This window comes from Hyperoodon ampullatus (genome assembly GCF_949752795.1).
Source record: "Hyperoodon ampullatus genome assembly, chromosome: 10".
NCBI classification, from domain to species: Eukaryota; Metazoa; Chordata; class Mammalia; order Artiodactyla; family Ziphiidae; genus Hyperoodon; species Hyperoodon ampullatus.
The window spans coordinates 2,384,535-2,403,665 of NC_136923.1; the positions used below are offsets into that span (position 1 = coordinate 2,384,535).

Below are 19,131 nucleotides of genomic sequence, written 5' to 3' on the forward strand. Positions count from 1 at the left end.
TGGGGAGAAGCGAGCTCGCTGGCGGGAGTCCTGCCTCAGTTGGCGCTGCAGGGCTACAGCCGCCCCTGTCACTGGGCACTCGCCATTTTGCCGGAGCTCCAGGGAAAGGAGCCAGTGCTGGAAGTACATCACCACTTAGGGTCTAGTCTAGCTCACGGGGGAACCTTGAGTCCCTACTTTAGGCCAGAGGGGAGGAAGGGTAAGGGCTGTAATAAACCCCTTGCTTTAGGGGAGGAAAGGCCAATTGGCTGAAGTGGGGTCTGCATGTGTATCTGTTCCTTCTACTTGGAGAAGCCAGCATGGCTGTCCGTTCAGAGAAGCACACTGGGGCCTTCCCTGGCAGTCCAGTGGTTAAGACTTCCTCTTCCAATGCAGGGGGTGTGGGTTCGATCCCTCCTGGGGGAGCTAAGATCCCACATGCCACACAGCCCAAAAACCAAAACATAAAACAGAAGCAGTATTGTACCAGATTCAATAAAGACTTTTAAAAAATGGTTCACATCAAAAAAAAAAAAAAAGGACCCTGGCTGTCTCTCCAGTCAGCCCTCCACGCCTGGAAAGGATTGTCTGGGGGCTGTCTTGTTCAGGGGTTGTGGAAGGACAGGGAAACTGCCTGCCATCCCCCATTTCTGGCCCTGGGATAGGATCCTCCAACTCTGAGATCAACTCAGGTTACCCTGGGGATCATCAGAATCCTGTCAGGTCACTGACTCTCTGGCTATTCTCGCTGTAAAAAAGGAAACTGCTGAAGAATATTAAAAGGATTATACACTATGTCCAAGTGGAATTTCTTCCTAGAATTCAAGGATGATTCAACATACAAAAGTCTATCGATACACGACATTTACAGGATGAAGACCAAAAAACATGATCTCAACAGATGCAGAAAAGGCATTTGAAAAAATTCAACTAGAAAGTCTCTGCAAAGGAAGCCATGAACACAATGAAAAGACTACGTGCTGAATGGGATAAAATATCTGCAAATCATACAGCTGATAAGCGCTTAATATCCAAAATATATTACAAAACTCATACAACTCAAAAGCAAAAGAACAAACAATCCAATTGAAAAACGGGCAAAGGACCTGAAGAGAGATTTTTCCAGAGGAGACACACGGATGGCCAACGGGTATATGAAAAGGTGTTCATCATCACTAATCATCAGGGAAAGCAGTCAAGACCACGATGAGATAACACCCCACACCTGTCAGAATGGCTATTTATCAAAGACAAGAAAAAACAAGTGTTGGTGATGATGTGGAGAAAAGGGAGCCCTTGTGTACTGTTGGTGGGAGTGGAAGAGAGTATGCAGGTTCCTCAAGAAATTAAAAACAGAATCATGCACCGCACGTTTGTGGGGAACCTGGAGCTGAACCGTCTGTAGACGAGCTGCCTCTGGGTCGGGCCTCAAACGCAGCAGAGCGGCTCCCTAACCCCGATCTACTGAAAGTCAGCCCTCGACACAGGGGTTTGTGAAAAGGTAAAACAAACAAGTAAATTAAAAAAATAGAACTATCAACCCATCCAGCGATTCCACTGCTCAGTATTTATATGAAGAAAGTGAAAACACAACTCGAAAGACAGCTGCACCCTCACGTTCACCACAGCACTATTCACAACAGTCAAGACATGGAAACAACCTGAGTGTCCATCAACAGATAAACGGATAAGAAGACGTGGTACACGGACGCAACGGACTCTTAGCCATAAGAAACGAAGGAAATCCCGACATTTACGACACCGTGGATGGACTTCAGGGCATCAGGCTAAGCGAAGAAAGTCAGAGAAAGACAAATACTGTATGATCTCCGTGATATGTGGAATCTAAAAATAAATAAATAAGCCAAACCCACGGACACAGAGAACAGACTGGAGGTTGCCAGAGCTGGCAGGGGGTGGGGGGATGAAATGGGTCAAGAGGGCCAGGCTTCCGGTGACAACGTTGGTCCTGGGAATGTAACGTCCTGGGTGGCGACCAGGGTTAATCACACTCGAGTGCGTATTTCACAGTTGCTGAAACAAGCTGTCTTACCTGGAACGCGGCAAGCCACGAGCTGAGATGCCGAGGTCGGCAAGCCGAGCGAGGAGGCAGGAGAACGGACGCGCCGGCAGGCAAGGGGCCCGGGTGGTCTCGGGAGAAGGAAGGAGGAAGCAGGGCGGGGTCTGCGCGTGGGGGCCGTGGAGCAAAGTGATGGAAGAAGGTGTGAGCAGGCGGAACTAGGCCCCCGGCCTCTGCAGGTTCAAAAGGCCGCCCCGGGGACAGCGGCGCAGGCCCAGTTGGAGGGCCGGCCGTCCTAACCGGTTTCAACCGGCTCAGCTCCAACAGGGTGCAGCTGACTCTGGGCTTCCGGACACTGTCAGGCTGCGCGGAGGCCACGCAGATCTTTTTGTAGCAACGACTACAACCGCCTTGATGAGTCAGGGCAGGTTACAGGTGAAGTGGATTTAACTAAGCGGTCCCTGCAGTTTCACTAAGACTAGACCTTAAAAGTGCTCATCAGAAGAAAAAACAATTTTGTAACGATGTATGGTGACGGATTTGACTACACTTACCGTGGTGACCATTTCACAGCACATACAAATAGCGGTACGCCTGAAACGATTAGCATGGTATGTGTCAGTCATATCTCCGTGTTTAAAACTTCAACCCCTTTTTGTGATACAAACACCAGGTAACTAGCTATAGAGGAACCTGCCTCAACACAATAAAACCCACATATGAACACCCCACAGTCAGCATCATACTCGGCGGTTAAAGACTGAAAGCCTTTTCCCTAAGATCAGGAACAAGACAAGGGTGCCCCCTTCCATCACCACATTCCACAGAGCACCGGCAGTTCTATCCAGAACAATCAGGGAAGAAAAAGAAATAAAAGGCCTCCAAATTGGAAAGGAAGACGTAAAAGTATCTTTGTTCACAGATGGCACAATCTTATATGTAGAAAACCCTGAAGAGTCCACAATATAATTAGAGATGATAAACTACTTCAGCAACATCACAAAATTCAAATATGAACACACAAAAATCAGCTGCATTTCTATATGCTAACAATAAACAATCCAAAAAAATTAAGAAAATAATTCCATTTACGATAGCATCAAACATAATAAAACAGGGCTTCCCTGGTGACGCAATGGTTGAGAGTCCGCCTGCCGATGCAGGGGACACGGGTTCGTGCCCCGGTCCGGGAAGATCCCACATGCTGCGGAGCGGCTGGGCCCGTGAACCATGGCCGCTGAGCCTGCGCGTCCGGAGCCTGTGCTCCGTAACGGGAGAGGCCACAACGGTGAGAGGCCCGTGTACCGCAAAAAAAAAAAAAAAAAAAAAAAAAAAGACCTAAATAAGTGGAAAGATACTGTGTTCATGGATTGGAAGCTTAATAATTGTTAAGATAACAAATAACTTCTTGATTTAAAACTTAATACAAAACCACTGTAATCGAGACAGTGAGGCACTGGCATAAGAACAGACATATACACCAATGGAATAGAACAGAGCGCTTGGAAATAGTATATATATGGTCTATTAATTTTCAGCGAGGGTGCCAAGACCATTCAATGGGGAAACTGGATAGCCACACAAAAGAATGAAGCTGGACCCTTACCTTAACACATATACAAAAATTAACTGGAAATGGATCGAAGGTCTAACTGTCATAGCTAAAACTATAAAACCCTTAGAAGACAACACAGGGGAAAGTTTCATGACACTGGATTTGACAATGACTTCTTCGATATGACCGCAAAAGCACAGGAAACAAAGGAAATAAATAGGTAAGTTGGACTTCATCAAAATTAAGAACTTTTGTGCAGCAAAAGTTAATATCCGAATATATAAAGAACTTCTACAATCAGTAACAAAAATCAGTGCAATTTAAAAATGGTCAAAAGACTTGGATATCTGTCCAAAGAAGATACACAGGTGGCCAATAAGAACATGAAAAGATGCTCAGTGTCACTAGGCATTTGGGAAATGCAAATCAAAGCCACTTTACACCCAGTAGTACGGCTATTATTCAGAACAAAACAAAAGGGACTTCCCTGGTGGTGCAGTGGTTAAGAATTGGCCGGCCAATGCAGGGGACGTGGGTTCAAGTCCTGGTCCAGGAAGATCCCACATGCCCTGGAGCAACTAAGCCCGTGCGCCACAACTACTGACCCTGTGCTCTAGAGCCCGCGAGCCACAACTACTGAAGCCCGCGTGCCTAGAGCTCGTGCTCTGCAACAAGAGAAGCCACCGCAATGAGAAGCCCGCGCACCGCAAGGAAGAGTAGCCTCCGCTCGCCACAACTAGAGAAAGCCCACACACAGCAACGAAGACCCAACGCAACCAAAACAAAACAAAACAAAGAAACAAACCCCCCAAAAACAGAAAATAAGTGTTCCCAAGGATGTGGAGTAATTGGAACCTTTGTGCACATGGAAGTAATGTAAAATGGTGCGGCTGAGTGGAAAATAGTTTGGTCATTCCTCAAAAATTTAAACATAGAGTTACCATGTGAGCCAGCAATTCCACTCCGTTGTATTTACCCAAAAGAATTGAAAGCTGGGACTCAGAGAGATGGTCGTATAGCAAGTTCACAGGAGCATTATTTGCAATAGGTATAAGGTGGAAACAACCCAAGTGTCCATCAACAGATAATGGGTAAACAAAATGTGGTTTATATATGTATAACGGAATACTATTCAGCCACAAAATGGAACAAATTCTGAATAATGCTGCAACATGGATGAACCTTGAAGCCATTTTGCTAAGTAAAATAAGCCTGACATAGAAAAATAAATATTGTATGACTTCACTTAGATGAAGGAGCTAGAATAGGAAAAATCCTATCAACCGAAAATAGAATAGATGTTGTGGGCAGTGGGGGAATGGAGAGTTACTCTTTAGTTGGTAACAGAGTTTCTGTTAGGAATGATGGAAACGTTCTGGAAATAAACAGTGGTGATGGTTGCACAACATTGTGAATAGATGTCATGGCACTGAACTGTATACTTAAAAATGGTTAAAATGGTAAAAAGTTTGTTACGTGCATTTCATTTTTGTTTTTAAAAAAAGGGAAAAAAGGAAACTGCCGAGCTAAAGAAGTCAAAGGCAGTTAGTGTCTGCAGCTCACGAAACCTGAAAAGAGGGCTCACCCTCACAGAACCCCAGGTGCCGCTGCCTCTGCCCGCAAACATCCTCCATCCTCTGTGATGTCCCTGCGCGGGGTGCCCTTTCAACAGGAACGCCCGTGCGTGGGCAAAGCCACACCGCACACGGGACAGCTCGGCCAGCTCGACTTCTGCTGCCACTCTCCGGTGTATGTAGAGAACACAACCTTCTTCCAAGGTGTGGGAGGGCGCAGTGGTGTGGGGCTAATTTCTTTGGCCATCAAGCTCTAAAAGAGTCAGTGGGCAAGGCCTGCCAGCCTCACTACCTGAAGGAGGTGGAAGCGGAGGGGGCCAAAGAACACCCCCTCAGGCACCCCTCCCTCCCCCGAGAAAGGCCCCAGACTCAGATTGCCCCCCACCCCTGGAGTGGCTCTCACCCCCCCCGCATCCTGGAAGCTGGGAAGCCTGCCCCTGGACCACGGGGAGCCCCAGGGCTCACCTCCTCCCACTGGGAGCGGGGCAGCATTTCCACTGCCCCAAAGCAGGCATTCTTTCTCTGGTAATGCCCTAGACACCCACCCCATCCCCCCGGAAATCCCAGTGCCCGTCAGTTATATCCCAATAAAACTGGAAGAAAAAATCCTCATGCCTGGGCTCCACCTTTGGCACTTTGGATTTCACTGTCCTGGGAGAAGGCGCTGGTAGTTTTTAAAGCTCACCAGGTGATCTGAGCGTGCAGCCAGGTTGAGAACCACTCTTCTGGATTGTGACCAGTCAGCAGAGGCCGTGGCCCAAGGCTCCTTAGGGAACTAGGAGAGGAGCCGGCGTCACTGTGGTCATCGTGTTCCAGTGTCCGTGGTCCTGCAAGATGACGGGTTGGCAGCAGACAAGTATTAGAGGGCAGAGCAGTTGGTTTCTATTTCTGTTTTGTACGTTTCTGGAAAGGGGAAGAGAGAAACCTCCTTCCCTTCTCAGTCAAGGCCTGAAGCCCGAGGAACTACCGTCACGCGCCCCGCACTGTGTGCAGGAACCGTCCCCCTGGGAAGTCACACCTGGACCTGGAGGAGCCCAGGGCTCCCCGGAGCAACAGGGCTCCTGAGCTGACCGCTGGGGCCCCAGAGCAGGGCGCTGGCTTATGCACAAGTGCATGTTGCTGGTTAGCACATAAACCATCCGGAAAGGGGCCAGGAACGAGGTGCAGATTTTCAGGGCTGAGTTTGGGAATCTCAGTACTGGGCGGATGCTGCCAGAAGCCGCCTTGGAAGCCAAGCTGTTGTGCTGCTCTTTCCACCCTGACCTCTAGGTTCAGGGGGTGGGAGGGGCTTTTGAGAAAGTCGGCTCACAAGTCTGGGGCCAAACTCAAAGCAGGAAGAGTGCACCCTGTGGCTGGCATGGCACCTCGTGCTGAGAGGCCCAGAGACCTCCACCTCCCTCTCCATCTCCTTCTAGACTGGTTGCAGGATCAGTTTGGTAAAGAATCTTCGGGCAGCCCTTGCTCCTCAGGGAGGAGCAGGTGAGGGAGCTGGGCCAGGCAGGGTCCCCCCCCCGAGGAGCCCCCAGCCGGCCAGTAACACGGAGGGATCTCTGGGGCTCAGGCACATGCAAAGAAGAGTGTCCAGGGGGTCTGCACACAGCAGGCTTAAGTGGAGTTTTCATAAGATCACGGGCAGACAGGGCTGAATCTGCACTGAAGTCCAGGCTAGCAAGCCAGGCAGGCCAACCCTGAGCTGCAGACGTGCCTTGTTTTACTTCTTACAATTTTTTCTTTAATCTAAATTTTTTTTTTTTTTTTTTGGCAGTACGTGGGCCTCTCACTGTTGTGGCCTCTCCCGCTGCGGAGCACAGGCTTCAGACGCACAGGCTCAGCGGCCATGGCTCACGGGCCCAGCCGCTCCACGGCATGTGGGATCTTCCTGGGCCAGGGCTCGAACCCGTGTCCCCTGCATTGGCAGGCGGATTCTTAACCACTGTGCCACCAGGGAAGTCCTTTAATCTGAATTTTGAATAATGTTTAAAGAACAAAACAAGAAATTATATACTAAAAAATATCGTTTTGCCACTTCTCTTCAGAGTATTCTGCACCCCGGGGCCTGCCTTCTACCTGGCATAGCAGTGGGGGCTGGGCTCATTGCCCCCTTATGGGCCCACCGTGCCCCCCAGGTCACCAGTCCCTTGCAAACCATCTCATTCATTGATATTTTCTACCTGGCCAGGTAGGCCTGTAAGTCTGTGAACCCCGGGACAGATAAAATTAATGCTTTTGTCTTCTGTTTTGGTTTGGACTTTTGTTTTTTTGTTTCCTGGGACAAAATTTGAATAGAAAAGCATCCCAGACAGGTGGACATGAAAGGCACAGAGCTGTGCAGTGTGGTGGTTCCATATGAGGATGGATCTCTGGTGGTTTACCATCAGGCAAATCTGCGAAGCTCTGGTCCCCAGTGTTCGGTGTCACCACAGGGGCTGGTGGCGTGGATTCCTGACATACAAAGGCCAGCAGGTGCCGACTGTACAGGCCTTGAAGGCAGCATCAGGAGTGGCCAGTGAGGACAAGTTAAAAGGTCACTCTGGAAGCCAGCTCTAGTGATTAGTGCAGTGGCAGGTCAGGTGTGCACCAGCTGTCACTTGGCCATATCCCGGGAGAAGTCAGCTTTCAGGTTAGCCAGTCCTCTACTGGGGCTGTGGACATCTAAAAATCTGTGCAGGGCTTCCCTGGTGGCGCAGTGGTTGAGAGTCCGCCTGCCGATGCAGGGCACACGGGTTCGTGCCCCGGTCCGGGAAGATCCCACATGCCGTGGAGCGGCTGGGCCCGTGAGCCATGGCCGCTGAGCCTACGCGTGCGGAGCCTGTGCTCCGCAAGGGGAGAGACCACAACAGTGAGAGGCCCACGTACCTACCTACCTACCTACATACATACATACCTACTTACCTACCTACCTACCCGAATATATATATATATATATATATACATACATACATACATATATATCTGTGCAGGGTGGTGGTCTTGGGAGGAAACCAGCAGTTGGTCTCCTTGGTGGGCGTAGATGTGGCCTGGGCTATTCTCTGAGCTTACCAGGCAGAGGTCAAAGACCAAGGTCAGCTTTGCAGAGCTTCTGCCATAGCCTGGCTGGGATCTACGGGGGCAAGCCGTCCCCACAGCGGGACACCTTCCCTGGTGGCTGCCCGGCGGCGTCGGGGGGAGCCTTGTAGCGTCCTTCACAGAACCTCATCTCAGAGCCTCCTCCAGTGCAGCCCCGTGGGGAGTGACCAGAGGGACCTGTGCCCAGCGGACGAAGTCCTGGGGTCTGGCCTCGGCGCCACCCCAGGGAAACCTTAGCAAGGCCTCAGGAGGACCTGTGGCAGGAAAGCTCCAGTGCAGGTCCTGGACCAGCAACAGTACCCAAGGGTCCAAGCTCTCCAGGCTTTGGGTCAATTCCTTTCCCCAAACCTGTCCCAGGATCGACCCTTTGTTAAACGAGACACACACACCCCCGCCCCTCCCTGGGCCTGTCGAGAAGGGGGTCTGGGGGTCCGCGTGTTGACATGCGTCTCCGGGCTTTAGGATCCGCGCATCTGGTCCCCGGAGCCGCGCAGCCGTTGGGCTGTTGGGAGGCGGGCGCGTGGTCTCCATGGAGACGGGGTGGGGCGCGCGCCCAACGCCCGCCGCCAGCGAGCGCAGTTACCCGCCCGGCAGTCTAGCCGCACCGGCGGGGCGGGAGGGAGGCGGGCACGGAAGGGCCGGGGACGCGGGTGAGACCACGCGGTGCGCCCCTGAAGCCCGGAGGGGACTCGGGCGGCCGAAGACGCAGAGGCTGGGCGCCGGCCCCCGCTCCCCGTGACACAGAGATAAGCATCCTTCCCGTGCATCCCGGGGACCCTTTCCGTTCAGTCCCCTCCACAGCGACTGACCCCGGCCGTGGTCGTTACTCACCCTAAGGGTGAAGACTGTCCTTCCCAAGAACTGTCCCCGCTCCCCACACAGAAAGCTGCCCCAAGGCCCCAACCTGTCTCCCGTCTGAAATGCTAGTTCCTCCACTGGAGCCAACTGCTCACTCGTCGAAGGCCGAGGGGCTCGGGGAGGGCAGGGGAAGCTGCTATCTTGGCCCTAACCCCCAGGCTCTCCAGACGCGCAGTTTAATACCTTGGGCAGAACAAACGGGCCGAATCTCTGTACTCCCTGTGAGGGCCCTTTCTCTGTCACTTATTCAAACAAATGTTTATTGAGCATCTACTGTATGCTAAGTACGGAGAATTCGGTGACCCACACACCAGACAAGCTGACTCCAGGTGGGGAGGAGAGACTAGGCTATAAATGCAAAAGCTCTAGTAGTGGTAAGTGCTTTAAAGAAAAACTTGTCAAAGTGATGGTGAAAGATTGGCGGGGGCGTGGCCCAACTTCAGACGGGGTGTTTAGGGAAGGCTGCCCTGAAATGTTATTCACCTGACTGGCAAGAGGGAACAGGGCCTGAGAGTCCACGGAGGACAGGACAGCAGCGCAAAGACACCGCGTGGGCTGGCCGGCTGTCCAGGGCAGGGCAGGAAGGCAAACCGCATCAGGCGTGTTGTGTTTTAAGAGTGACGGGAAGCCTCCCGCGTGTCTGAGGGGTGGGCGGGATCTGATGGGGTCCAATGGGGGCTTTGAGAAAACCTGGGCCTCTGTGAAGATCTGGCAACAGGGAGATCCACTCCGAGGCTTTCTCAATCTTCTGGGGCAGATGGTGCCTAAATGGCAGGTCCAGAGTGAGCTTAGCTGTCTGAAGAGCGCTTGGGCCTCCTCCGGCTGCCTTTCCGCCGTGCCCTGGCTCCGGGGCCCGGCCCGGATGGAAAGACTTCTGCGCCCAGACAAGGCTGGAGCTTGGCGAACACCTGTCCTCAGCCTGGGACCTAGCCTTGGCCTTGCCGTCCCTCCCTGCCCCTGGCTGACTGGACAGGTGAAGGGTCAGAAAGGGCAAAAGCACTGCACTGGGAGTCAGGCTGGGAGCGCAATCCCACGGCACCGTGTGAGCCCGGCCTCTTCTCTGGACCTCAGCTTCTTCATGGAAGGTGGGGACAGGGCAGACAGGACGACAAGACAGGGTCTGAGGGTCCTTCCCACTGGATCCATCGACGGTCCCAAAGCATTCAAGCATTAAGATCTGATTAGAGGGAAATAAAGTAAGGGAACTCATTTCTGGAGAGCCGTTTATGTCAAGCTCTAGACTAGGTGCTGGTTTGGTGGCTTTTGTTTCCCCCTTTCACAAATATAATTCTGAGTCCTGACGGACCTAACTCCTGAGTTTGGAGTTAGATTCCTTTCTAGATTCTCATCATTCAATGCTACACAAGACAGACAAGGTCTTGGGGGTGGGGGACAGATGCTAAAATAAAAGATACTTCAGCTACAGAAAACTTCTGAGAAAAGGAATCAGGATGACAGGACTGAAGGAGCCGATGGGAATCAAACCAGGGGTGGGAAGTGGGCTCTGGGCGGGAGGCCGCGGGGACGGCAGGGGCGCCAGGACGTAAAGTCTGAAGAGGTCAGCAGGCCCCCCGAGTGCTGCAGGATGGTCGGGGAGCCCTGGAGGGTCCTGAGCGGGGAGGTCGGGGGCCCGGGCTGGTGGGTGGCAGCCGCCCCGGACAACGGCAGTTAGGAAGCAGAGTCCCAGCCTCTCAGGGCAGCTGTGAATTGTTCTTGACCAGGAGAGGATGTCCGCATTGCCAGTCACACTGACATGAGCGTCTGTGAGCCTCGCAGGCCCCGCGGGCTCTCGGCTCGGCCCTGGAACCGCGCAGGTTCGCACTGCGACGGGAAGCCCGCCAGGGTTTGACTCCCATCTCATTCATTCAACGAATATCTGTTGAGGACCTACTACGTGCCAGGCCTCGTGCAGCACGGGTTGACCGGGTCCCTGCTCTCCTGGGGGCGGCAGGCATGAGAAAGCAATAGGTGGTGTAAGACCAAGTGCTAGAAAGTGGCGGGGGGGCGCCTTGAAATGAGGTAAACAGCAAACGCTCTGCCATCTCTTCCTGGCCAGGGGTCACCGGGGACCTTACCCAGTCTCTCCTGGGTCCCGGTTTTCCACCGCAGGCAGAAATGCAGCCCCGGCCGCACGGGATGAGTGGATGCCCGGCGCCTGGGCCCAGGCTGCTCTCGCCCCCTGTAGGGCTTTGCGGGTCCCCCCGCCCCGGCCCCCGCGGAAGCGTCTCCACAGCTGAGGCTGCTTGTAAGAAAGGAGATAAAGCCAAGATTCCCTTGTCGGCGCCTCTGCCCCGCAGGGCGACGCTGGAAGATAGTTTCTCTCTTTGTCGGGTTTTGTCCTGGTCGCCGGGGCCCCTCCCCAAATGGTCTCTCCATTCCAAACCCGCCCGGACTCCTCGGGCCTCAAGCCCCGGGCCTTCTGGAGAAGAGGTGTCAAGCTCTACCACAGCCCAAGGCTGGAAGACAAGTCTGGCGTCGCCCACCGGGCCGGCTCCCTCCCCGGGGGCACTGGAGCGGGCAGCCTGGGTCCCAGGAGACCCCTGCCTCGCAGACAGGGGGGCCGGGAGCCCACGTCTCCTGGGCCAGGAGAGTCGCCGGCTCCCCCGTCCTTGAAACAAGGGCCCAAACGCCACCCAATTCCACTGCTCCCCGCAGGCCTGACCCAGCCAGGCAGAGACCCCCGCAGGGGAGGCCCCTGGGGAGGCTGGGCTGGGTGGGCCGAGGCCGAAAGGAGGAAGGGCAGGGGAAGGTGGGCAGGGCAGAGCCAGGCTGTGAGGGGGGCGGGATGCCACGTCCCTTCACGCCCCCAAAGGCTGGTGGCCGCGGCCCGGAAGAGATGGGGGGTCGGGAAGCCCAGAGGAGGCGGCCAGGTCACGGGGGCGGGGGGATGGCGGTGCCTGAAATGGGGCCGGGAGGTGGGGACACACACAGGCCAGGCTGGGTGGAGTCACAGAAGCCGGGACGGGCGTTCATGGGGGACGCGGGTGCGGGGAGGAGGGGGCGCTCGGAGGGCTGCACGGTCGCGGGGCACCAAGGCTGAACTCGATTTGTCACAGTGAACCTGGCGGCTAGTTCTGGGCTCGCGAACAAGGACAGTCACGGCAACACCTTAGTAACAGCCCCGCCTGCCCCGCAGGAGGACACGACCAGACGGCTGGCGCTGCAGCCGTTCAGGACAGGCCACCTGGACGCAGACCCGGTGTCCAGAGTCAGCGACACGCAGCCCTGTGCGCGCACAGCTCGCGAGCTGGGGCCAAGGGCGGGGGCTTTGTTTTCACTTCACATCCTTCTACTCCCGTTGGGTTTTATACCACAAATAACTTCCCCAAGAGAAAACTACCCAGCACTTAAAGAAAGGAAAGAAAAGAAAAGTCAAAGTCCTGGAGAAGGTCCCCAGCTCGGGCAGAAGCGGAAGAGGGAGGTGGTACGACCCCTCCTGGAGCCGAGCCACTGTTCACGTCCCAGGGTACGGGCTCCAGTCTGCACGCTGAGCCTCTGATCAGCACTGCAGGCCCGTCTCTAGGTTGGGGTCCTTACTCGGCACCCACGGTCCTCAGTCCCCCAGAGTGGGGGGCTTCCCTCGCTCTGACCCTGACACACAGCGCGAGGCGGTGGCGGGTTCCGCCGAGGTCTGGCTCCTTCCACACTGAGTAGCACCGAAGTCCCTCCTTGACAACCCGCACGTTAAGGACAGCAGCACCTTGGGGGCGTCTGCAGCAGGGGACCCTGCGGGGAAGCAGAGGTGGTGGGCAGCCGGGGCCCCGGGGACACGACAGGACGCGGTGGCAGCCCAGTCCCCCGTTCCACCTCCTCTAAGCGTCAGCATCTACTTGTCCGCTCCTTTGATCTCAGCCTCCCGCCTGGCGGTCCCGCCCCCGCCCCAACGCCGGCCCTGGGGGTGAGGGGCCAGAGGCCTTCACCACGTCCCCATTCAGGGCTTCACAATACACACTTGCATCTTAAAGGCAACCTCCCCACAGTCTCTTCTGGTGAATTCCCCTTTGTCTCCCGATAAATACTGAAAAGCACTTAATGCCTCTTATTGACATTTCAAACCCCAAACTGGGTCCAGCCCAGGCTAAGGCTGGAGCCAACCTCTCAGTTTAAAACACCTTCTGGGGAGACAGACCCTTTGGCCTCTTAACTGTTACCCCAGCAGCCCAGCCAGAGCCGACTGGGCCTTTCCTACAGCAGGCTGGCGACCCCACAGCCTTCTGGGCCTCCCCGCCCAGGGCCCCTGCCCAGGCTGTCAGAAACACTGCGAGGTGGAGGTGCCTCTGTCTGCCCTTTTGTGCGTGTACCCCTTATACAGATGACAACACTGAGCCCGCCCGGGGCCCAGGCAGGTGGGTCACACAGGGAGTTTGGGGGAGGGGAGTTCCTGACTCCCAGAGTCCACCTTCCTGCTGCTGCGTCGCCAAGCAGGGTGTGCCCGGGGCTGGGGGCCGGCAAGGAGCAAGGGAGACCCAGCTACACTCTCGGAGCCCCCCCAGAAATAGGCCAAACAGGGTCAGATGATCATAAGTGCTATGAAGAAAATAAAGCAGGGTAACGAGACAGGAATCCCAGAGAAGCGTCTTGGCCCGGCTGGCCTGGAGGCTGCACCGAATGGGTTCTGGGTGAAAGGAGCTGGCACACAGCAGGTGCGAAGGCCCCAAGGTGGGAGCCCCTGGTGTGTGGGAGGAACAAAAAGCCTGGAGAGGGAGGGTGGCAAGCGCGGCGGCTGGGGGAGGAGTGCACACGGGCACCTACGGGTTGGGGGAGACGGGAGAAGAGATGAGGGGGGGCCCCTGCTTTCTGCGAGTTTGGGGAGGAGCAGGATTGCAAGAGAAAATGGGGAGTTTTTGTTTCAGAGATGACACAGAAGAGACATTTTTTAGACAGCCCAGGGGAAGCGGCGGGCAGTTCGTGACTGTCTGTTACTCGGGAGAGAGACAGAAATGGGCGTCACCAATGTATGGATGGTGTTTGGAGCCCCAGGACGGGAGAAGCCTGCCTAGGGAGAGTGGACCCGCCCAGAATAGGCACCCCCGGCCCTGGGGAAGGGGTGGCCCTCTCCGCCAGGCCCTGGCCAATTCCAAGTGCTCCTTTTCCCGTATTATGGCATTTTCCATTGGCCACGTGAGGCCTTCCCCACCTGTGACGTCCTTAGAAGGATGGCAGGGGCTACCCAGGAGCGTTCGGTTCAAGAGGCATCCCCGAAGGCCTAGAGTCCTGGAGAACTGGATAAAGCTACTCACTGCCACCCAGGCCTCAGTGTCCTCACCTGTATAATGAGGTCACTGGCAGGAAATGACCTCCCTACCCACTCCCAAAGCCTAGAATTAGTCTTCCTGAGCCCTGGGCCCCAGGCAGCAACCCCCTCTGGGCAGGCCAAGGAGCCCACCAGGGCCGGTGTGGACTCTTGAGCCGTGTCTGCTGTGTCCTCCCTGTGGACTGCCCTGCCTGCGTGTGTCCATTCCCTGCTTTGATTCCTTCTCTCCTCCCGGTGCGGCCAGGCCTCCCCCAGGGCAAGAGGGCCTCCCAGCGCCCCTCACTGAACTGTTACTCAGGCCCTGCACCCTATGCCCGCTCCCCCCAACCCACCCCGGTCAAATCTTGAGATTTTTTAAAGGGAAGTCTGAAATCTGGACTGCATTTTTACTGAAATCGCCTGATTTTTAAATCCTGGAACTAATTTAGGTCTTAGTAAAACACCAGACGAAACAGGCAGGGTCCAGGCAGAGGGTCTCAGAAGCCGGCTCTGAGGGTCAAGCAGCTTCCTGAGGGAGCTGCACCGGACAGACCGGCCCTTCCTCCTGGAAACTCTCTCCTCCTCGGCTTCCAGGACACCAGCCACGCCGGGCCCTCCCTTCCTCTCTCACCGCTCCTCCTCTGTCTCCAGTGGGCAGCCTCCCTCTCCGGCCACCCCACGTCCTTCCTTCCCCTCTGATGACCCGGGGAGACAGCCCTCACCCCGCCTGCTGCTGCAACCAGCTCCAGATTCACATTTCCAGCGACGGCTGGGCAGGTTTCAGTCGGGGGTCCTTCGGGGCTACCACCCTCTGCTCTCCCTCTGACCTTTCAGAGACCCAAGCTGGAGCCCCTCGTGCCAGTCACCCGGGTGCCCTGGGCCAGCTCTCTCGTGGGCGCCCCTGCCCCCACTCCACCTCAATGCGCCCTGGTCCTCCCGGGAGGGCCGCCACGCCCACCCCCAGCACACGCACGCTCTGCTCACTCCCGGGGCTTCTGCTCCCAGGCACGGGGGCACGGGGTCTGCACCTCGCTGCTTCTCACCCTGCACACACCCTGCGTCTTCGGAACCCGAGGTCTTTGCTCAAGCCATGCATTATCTGCAAGCTCCTTGCCACTGCTCCCCATTCCTCCCAGGGCTCAGCTCTCACAGACCCGTGTGTCCCCCCACCTCACCCCCGTTAGGAACTTCGGATGGTCTTTCGTCACCTGGGCTGGGCTCGCTAAGCGGCCCTCCTCCCTGGGAGAGGGGCTTGGCCTCTGCAGGAGCCCGGGCTGAGATCCATCTTCCCTCTCCTACGGGATGTACTCTCTGCCCCCTTTTGTGGCTCAAGCCGCTGACCCCCGCAAACACCCCACCAGCCTCAATTTCCTTCTCCCCTGGGGCTTATTCCCCAGCTTGTCGGAAAGCAAATGGGGGCCGGACAAGCGCTGTGACAGGGGGAAGCACAGACCGCTCAGGGGGCCTGCTCGGTCAGAAGGCTCGAAACGCACCCCGCTTTTTTGGCTTTCACGGCCTGCAGCTCTTCTCACCCCTGGAGCTCCAGTCCAACCCCCCCGTCCCACCCCCTCTCCTCCATGCTGGCGCCTCAGGGAACTGTTTATCCTGCCGTGGCCGTGGCCACGGCCGCAGGATCCGGGCCTAAATCACTCACCCCAAAGGGATCCGCCCTCCTCCCGGAGCGTCTCCCCGTGGCCTCAGCTCCCCAACTGGGGGCTCCTTCGGCTTCGAGAAAGATTGTCCAGCGCCTCCTCCGCACCTCCAATACTGGACCCAGCGGCAGGGCCACCAGATTTGCACAAGCCTCCGCGTGGTACCCGGAGAGGGAGCCCCCGCTCTCAACTGCGCTCCCCACACGGGAGGGGGAGGGGTGTGGCCCGGAACGAGGAGCAACTCCCCTCCCCCATCCTCTCCGGGAAACTGTCCGGGGTCCGCGGCCTTCCCCTCTCTCCCGCCGGAGCCGCCATTTGGCTTTGGGGGGAATGGTGGAGGCTGCTTCACCCACCATAAAATGGGGCACTTGTAGCATCTGCGGCGGGGGCGGGGGCGGGGGCGGGGGCGGGGGCGGGGGGGACGGCGGCTAGGAAATGTCCCCAGAGAAGCACCTGCGCTCTTCTCCGCCGCCTCCCGCGTCCTGCCCAGGCCCCCGAGGCGTAAGGAGACCCCGGGCGCGCAGGGGAGGGCGCCAGCATCCGCTCTCCCCTTGCACTCTGGCGGAGACCCCCCTCGAAGCCGTCCCGGCTCCCTCCACACTGCCCTAGCCGACCGCGTGAGGGCGTGCCCTGTGTTAGTTCGGACAAATTAAAGCGCGTCCAGCGGGCAGGCCCGGGCCCCCCCGGACGCGGTCTGGGCTTGGGGGCCTGTGGACCACTCTTGGCTGACTGCCGCCGAGCTCCGGGCCGCGGGGCCTCCCCGGGGGCCCGCGCTATTCAGCCCTAAACGGGGTGCCCCCCTCCTCTCGCGCTCCCGCAGCCTAGGGTGCGCCCCTCCGTTCCCCTCTGCCGAGCCCTCCCTGGGCGCGGGCCGCCTCTCTGCCGCGCCGCAGGCTCGGGCCCTGTCCGGGGCGCACGGCGGCGGGCGCGGCGGCGCCGGGGAGGCGCGGTCTGGGAAGCCAGCGGCCGGGGAAGGGGCTCCAAGAAGCACAAGTTGGCGCTGGCCCCGGACCAGGCTGTTGTTGTTCTCAACGTGGTCCGCCGTAAAGCCATAAAAGCGGAGCGGGGCGCCCTCCTCGCCAGAACCCAGCGCGCACGCCCAGCGAGCTCTAGGGGAGGCGGCGACGCTCGCGAGGCCCACTAAATCCGCTCCGAGACGGTCCCCGCTCCGGCTACCTCGTGCCGGACTCCTGCGCTCCGGCCGCCCCCGCGCCGGCCCCGGCTCGGGACCCCCGCTCCGGCCGGCCCGGCCCCCACCCCAGCCCTGCCGCCCGGCCCCAGGCACGGCCGCGGCCGCTCCCGCCTGGAGCCGCCGCGCGCCCCCAGCCCCCCGGCGCCCCCGCGGCCCCTCGCCTTTCTCTTCCCGGCGCGGCCCCCGGGCTTCCGCGCCCCGCCCGCCACCAATCCACTCGCCACCATGTCTGTGGAGCTGGAGGAGGCCCTACCGCTGACGACCGCCGAGGGGGCGGCCAAGAAGGCGGCCAAGGCCGGCGGCTCGGCCTCGCTGTCCCCTTCCAAAAAGAGGAAGAATAGCAAGAAGAAGAACCAACCAGGAAAATACAGCCAGCTGGTGGTGGAGACCATCCGCCGACTGGGCGAGCGCAACGGCTCGTCGCTGGCCAAGATCTACGCGGAGGCCAAGAAGGTGGCATGGTTCGACCAGCAAAACGGGCGCACCTACCTCAAGTACTCCATCAAGGCGCTGGTGCAGAACGATACGCTGCTGCAGGTGAAGGGCACCGGCGCCAACGGCTCCTTCAAGCTCAACCGCAAGAAGCTGGAGGGCGGCGTGGAGCGGCGCGGAGCCCCGGCGCCCGCCTCCGCCCCGGCGCCTGCTGCGCACAAGGCCAAGAAGGCGGCCCCGAGCGCGGCCCCTGCGCGGCGCGCGGACAAGAAGCCCGCCAAGGGCCCGCAGCCCGAGAAGCGCTCGCACAAGAAGGGTGCCGCCTCCAAGAAGGACAAAGGCAGCAAGGCCAAGAAGGCGGCAGCCGCGGGCGGCAAAAAGGTGAAGAAGGCGGCCAAGCCCAACGTGCCCAAAGTGCCCAAGGGCCGCAAGTGAACGCGGCGCCCCGGCACCCACTTTCCCACCCCGACTGCACGTAGGTTTTGCGCGGGGCACCGGCCCCGGGCACCGGCCCGGGCCGCCGTGCGCGCTCCGACTTCAGGGGACCCGGGCCCGCGCCGGCCTGCCCATCCCCCGCGTGGGAGCGTTTTTTTTTGTTTGCTTTAGATTTTTGAAACGGCCCTGGCGATGCTCCTATTGGCTCTCGCCCTTGGCAACGGGTGTCGCCTTGGTTACTGGGCCCCGAAGGCCGCGCCGCGCCTGCGCGCGAGGACGCGACGGCCGCTCCGTCCTTCCCGCCCCCGCCCACCCTGTTTCCGGGCGCGCGCCGAGCAATCGCGCGGGGCGCGGGGCTGCGCGGCGCTCCTTTTTCTCGTCGCCTTTTTTGGGGCACAATAAATTGGACACAATAAATTGTTTAAACCTTTGAACCGCTCTTGTTTTCTTCCGAGTGGAGGAGGGTTGGGCGCCGCCGCCTCGGGGCTTGGGCTGGATGGGGGGCGGGTCCCCAACACCCCGGATCCGTTAGAGGTGCAGGCCCGGAGCCCGGCAGGAGCGGGGGCCGGTTGGTCCCCGAAGGAGGTGCGGAGTTTACCTTGGTAGATGGGCAGTTGGGTCCACCGCCGGGGGGGTGGGGGAGCGGGGGCTTTGCGGGGTCTGCGGGTTAGAGACCCTCAGGTCTCACAAGGTCACCGTACGCCGGGCCTTCACAGAGCTTACTGACTCCGAATTCAGTGAGGCTTCGTGTTACTGTGACAGGGACAGTGGAGCCGGGTTTTGGTTCACTCCCCACTAACTGAGGTGGGGTCTGAGTAAGGCTCTGACCCTCCCGGAGCTTGTAAGTTAATCTGGAGCGCACACGGGACCCAGAGGGTTATGGACAAATTGGCAGGAATGACCCTCAGTCCTGGGGCACCCTCCCACACAGTTTGTGTCCATCATATGGAATAGTTGTGCCTCTAGTTGGGCACTAGACTTGAGCCCTATTCTGACAGATGCTCGTATGAAGGGACAACCCTGCAAAGCAGGGAGAGCCCTGGAGCAGTGGAAAGCCAGACAACATTCTAGGACAGTGCATGTGCACAGACCAGGCTGAGCAAGTAGGTGAGAGAGCTTCAGGGGATCTCCGCTG

The 19,131-nt window shown here is 57.9% G+C and overlaps 1 protein-coding gene across 1 annotated transcript; it reads left to right on the top strand.

Annotated features, from left to right (window-relative positions):
• The first annotated feature begins 17,200 nt into the window (after positions 1-17,200).
• Positions 17,201-18,426, top strand: H1-10 (H1.10 linker histone). Its single transcript, XM_079713772.1, has one exon. The coding sequence runs from the start codon at positions 17,355-17,357 to the stop codon at positions 17,994-17,996; it is 642 nt and encodes a 213-aa protein (XP_079569898.1). The 5' UTR covers positions 17,201-17,354; the 3' UTR covers positions 17,997-18,426.
• The last annotated feature ends 705 nt before the right edge of the window (positions 18,427-19,131 follow it).